At 35.6% G+C, this 3,328-nt stretch overlaps 1 protein-coding gene across 1 annotated transcript in view; it reads right to left on the bottom strand.

The window, feature by feature from the left end:
- The window catches only part of HNF4G (hepatocyte nuclear factor 4 gamma), a 46,293-nt gene extending 44,137 nt beyond the window's left edge, over positions 1-2,156 (bottom strand). Inside the window, exons 1-2 of the mRNA XM_045288050.1 lie at positions 2,083-2,156; positions 266-390 (exon numbers count right to left, since the gene is read on the bottom strand). Of these exons, the coding sequence (XP_045143985.1) occupies positions 266-371 (106 nt within the window). The 5' untranslated portion in view covers positions 372-390; positions 2,083-2,156. The remainder of the gene's footprint in view (positions 1-265; positions 391-2,082) is intronic.
- Between the last annotated feature and the right edge of the window lie 1,172 nt (positions 2,157-3,328).

Below are 3,328 nucleotides of genomic sequence, written 5' to 3' on the forward strand. Positions count from 1 at the left end.
GCCACTGGAGATCCCCTTGCAGAGGGGTCTCGGGGAGGAAATGAGCCAGTCAGGGTGCGATGTAACAATGATGAGAAATACAACTTTCCTCTAGTTCCTAAAGGTCTCTTTTAATACAACAATAAATAATAAATGTGTACCGTATTTTTCTTCATGGAAAAATAAGACATCCCCTGATATTAAGACCTAGCGAAAATTAATATAAGACTGTCTTATTTTCGGGGAAACAGGGTATCTGGCAAGTAACTTAAAGCTGAAAAAGTACCTGGAAGCCTGGCTGGGTCCGTAGCAGATGGCAGGTCAGTGCGATGGAGGGCGGGGAGGTACCTGGGACGCTTCTTGGCGTCCGCGTTCCCACATGCACTGCTCATGCCCTGTGCTCCTGTCAAGCTGTAGGAATGAGTCCACAAATGACACAAAGAAACGAGCGTGACCCCCGAACTGCAAAACCCGTGAATATGCTGTTTCACACGAATAGCGTTAGGGACAAAGATGCTGATGTAGAATTTAAAGATGTCACAAAAGTATTCAAGATTCACAAAGAGGGTTGAAGTAGAAAATTTCATTCACTTCCTTGAGCTGCTAATTTTTTTTCCAAATTGTAGAGAGTTCTAAGAAGCTTTTATTTAAAAAAAATAAAAGTCAGAAAAGGGCCTATGGAATAATAGCTAATTTACAAATATAAGCATTTCTAATACACACTCACTGAAAGATAAATTTTGATATAAATTTATATCATATCATAAATATAAATATGAGCTAGCAGCAACTGAAAATATTATGAACTAACATTTTCAAAATTTTCTTACACTCTGTACTCTCCACTCTAAAAGGAGAATAGTTTCTGAGGCAAATATTCAACAGAATTTATTTAATGGTCAAAGTAGGCTTCATTTTATATTCTTGGATACTATAAGTAATATTTGTAGATTATGATTTCCTACCTTGATTTATTCAACAAAATGGTACACATATAATGTTTATATATTTTATATATATACACACACAAACATCAATGCTTATAAAATAGCATGTGTTATTAATGGGTTTTTAGATATACAATAAAAAGAAAGTTATTTAGTAGACTGCATTAATTACATTTTAAGGACAAAAGGTCTGAGCAGGACTTTTATTGTGAACTTTTATTATATATTTATATTTTTACACTCTTGTCTTAATTTGTTAGAGGATTAGCAGCCTAAAATCAAAGCCAAGTGAATATATTTTCGCAGTTAGTATTTGGGCTACAAATGTAAAGAAAACCAAGATCTATAGTAATAAATTCATTCCCTTTCATATTAGTCCATTTTGTTGAATCAACCTCTAAAAGTATACAAGTTATTTTAGTTGAAATAAAATATTATTTTTCATTTCAGGAACTTGCATGTAAAAACTCTATGTCTCAATCTGTAATAAAATTTTTGCAGCTAGTTATTTTACTGTGATACTGGGTCAGAAAGTAAATGGAATGTTTGTTCAGCTAAACACTGTTACACCCAGATTAATTAGGGCAATTAAATTTTTCTAAGATAAATATGCATTATGATTATAGATATCATGTGCTCCTACCTCTTCTCCCTTCAGTTACAGCTTTCAATAAATCAACAAGGACCCTACTAAAGGCCGGTCTCTGGAAAAGTCTAAGGAAGCCATGAGTACGTAGAAATTAAATGAATGCAACATGTCTACATGAAAATGCTATAAGCAACCAACAAAATATTTTACTTAAATGCTAAGAGCATATAGAATAATTGCCATGGCATTACTATTTTAAAAGCGTAAGCAAATATTAACACTAAGTAAAACAAGACTGTCTACAGTAGCTGGCCTAGCTTTAGTGAGGCTCAAACTTAAGAAACTTTGATGACCTTTTTACAGAGGAAAGGCCCCAAGTAGTTTTTCAAAATCAAATCATGATGGGCCTTGGAATTTGTTTCATTAGCATCCCTTGAATTCAACCACCCAGAGACTTTCACCTTCCATTGACCAAAATGCAATCGCTGTTTTATTTAATATGATACAAGCATAATTCTATCTTCTATAAAATGGACAGACACCGTGACTGCAACAATGGGCTCACACCTTTGGACAACGGTAAGAACGGCAGAGGACTGAGTGCTCCTTGGCTCTGTTGTACGGAAGGTCGCTCTGAGTCAGAACTGGCTCGATGACACCTAACAACAACAACAACAACAACAACAACAACTGTGTGACATTGCTTTCTTTACTGATTTCTGAAGTCCACTCTCCCAGTGGCTGTTATTCTCGTATCGTAGAAGCCCATCCATTTAAAAACGGTCATTGCTTTTTGAGAGATTATTTTCTAAAATTATTCCAGTGATAACTGTCCTGCAAAATGAAATTTTCATCCTTCATTTTGATTAATTATTTTCCACTGAAATCCTTTTAAATTACAAAAGCTTTTAAATCTACATATTATGTAATACAACTTTGCCAAAATGATATTAGCAGAGATTAAATAGTTATTCTCCTTAGTTTCAGGTTCATAAAACTACCCAGATGAAACTGTAGAACTACTGACTTAGAAAAAAGGGGGTCACATGGCGATACTCAGTCTCCCAGATTCTAAAAGTCATTTGAGTCCCCACATAACACCAACACAACATTCGGACTGAAATGTTAACGCACACCATTCTGTGAGATCTGATGTGTATGATTGGCAAGATGATGACAACTACTTGTTGTATTACTTTCCTACATAGATTACCTGTTATGAACTCTTTGGTATTTACCCCCTCTCCGACTTAAAAAAACTCAGACTGTATAAAGGATGGCAAATTTAAAAAATCATTATAATGAGATGGATTATTGTAAATTTACACATAAATCTCATAAAGAACTCATTCACCCACTGCGCACACACAACTTATCCTTTATGATTTCCCTGATTTGATCTTTGTACAATTGTTCTTCCAGGAACATAGTAGTAATTCATTACAATAATTAGGAATTATTACTAATTCAATAGCCAAGTTGTATTCATTCTTTCTAAATAACATAGTTCTTATTTGTCCCTACCTATTTACTCCCACGCAGAATGCACCCGCCAGTTTATCCTCCTGTGGTCACGTGCATGTTGCTCTGATACTGAAAGTTACGTCACAGATATTTCAAATAGCGGACAGCTTTCAGCAGAGCATCCAGACTTTGACAGCATGGGAAGAAGGACATGGCAGTCGACTTTGCAGCATGAATCAATGGAAACTGTATGGAGCACCAGAGAATCACAGCTGATACAAAGCTCATATATGAGCCCACAGGTGGGAAGGAAGTTGAGTGTGCTCCATACACTGCGGTGGCTGCACCA

Source organism: Echinops telfairi, unplaced genomic scaffold (genome assembly GCF_000313985.2).
Source record: "Echinops telfairi isolate 266 unplaced genomic scaffold, ASM31398v2 ScPeMD7_1;HRSCAF=3_0, whole genome shotgun sequence".
NCBI lineage: Eukaryota > Metazoa > Chordata > Mammalia > Afrosoricida > Tenrecidae > Echinops > Echinops telfairi.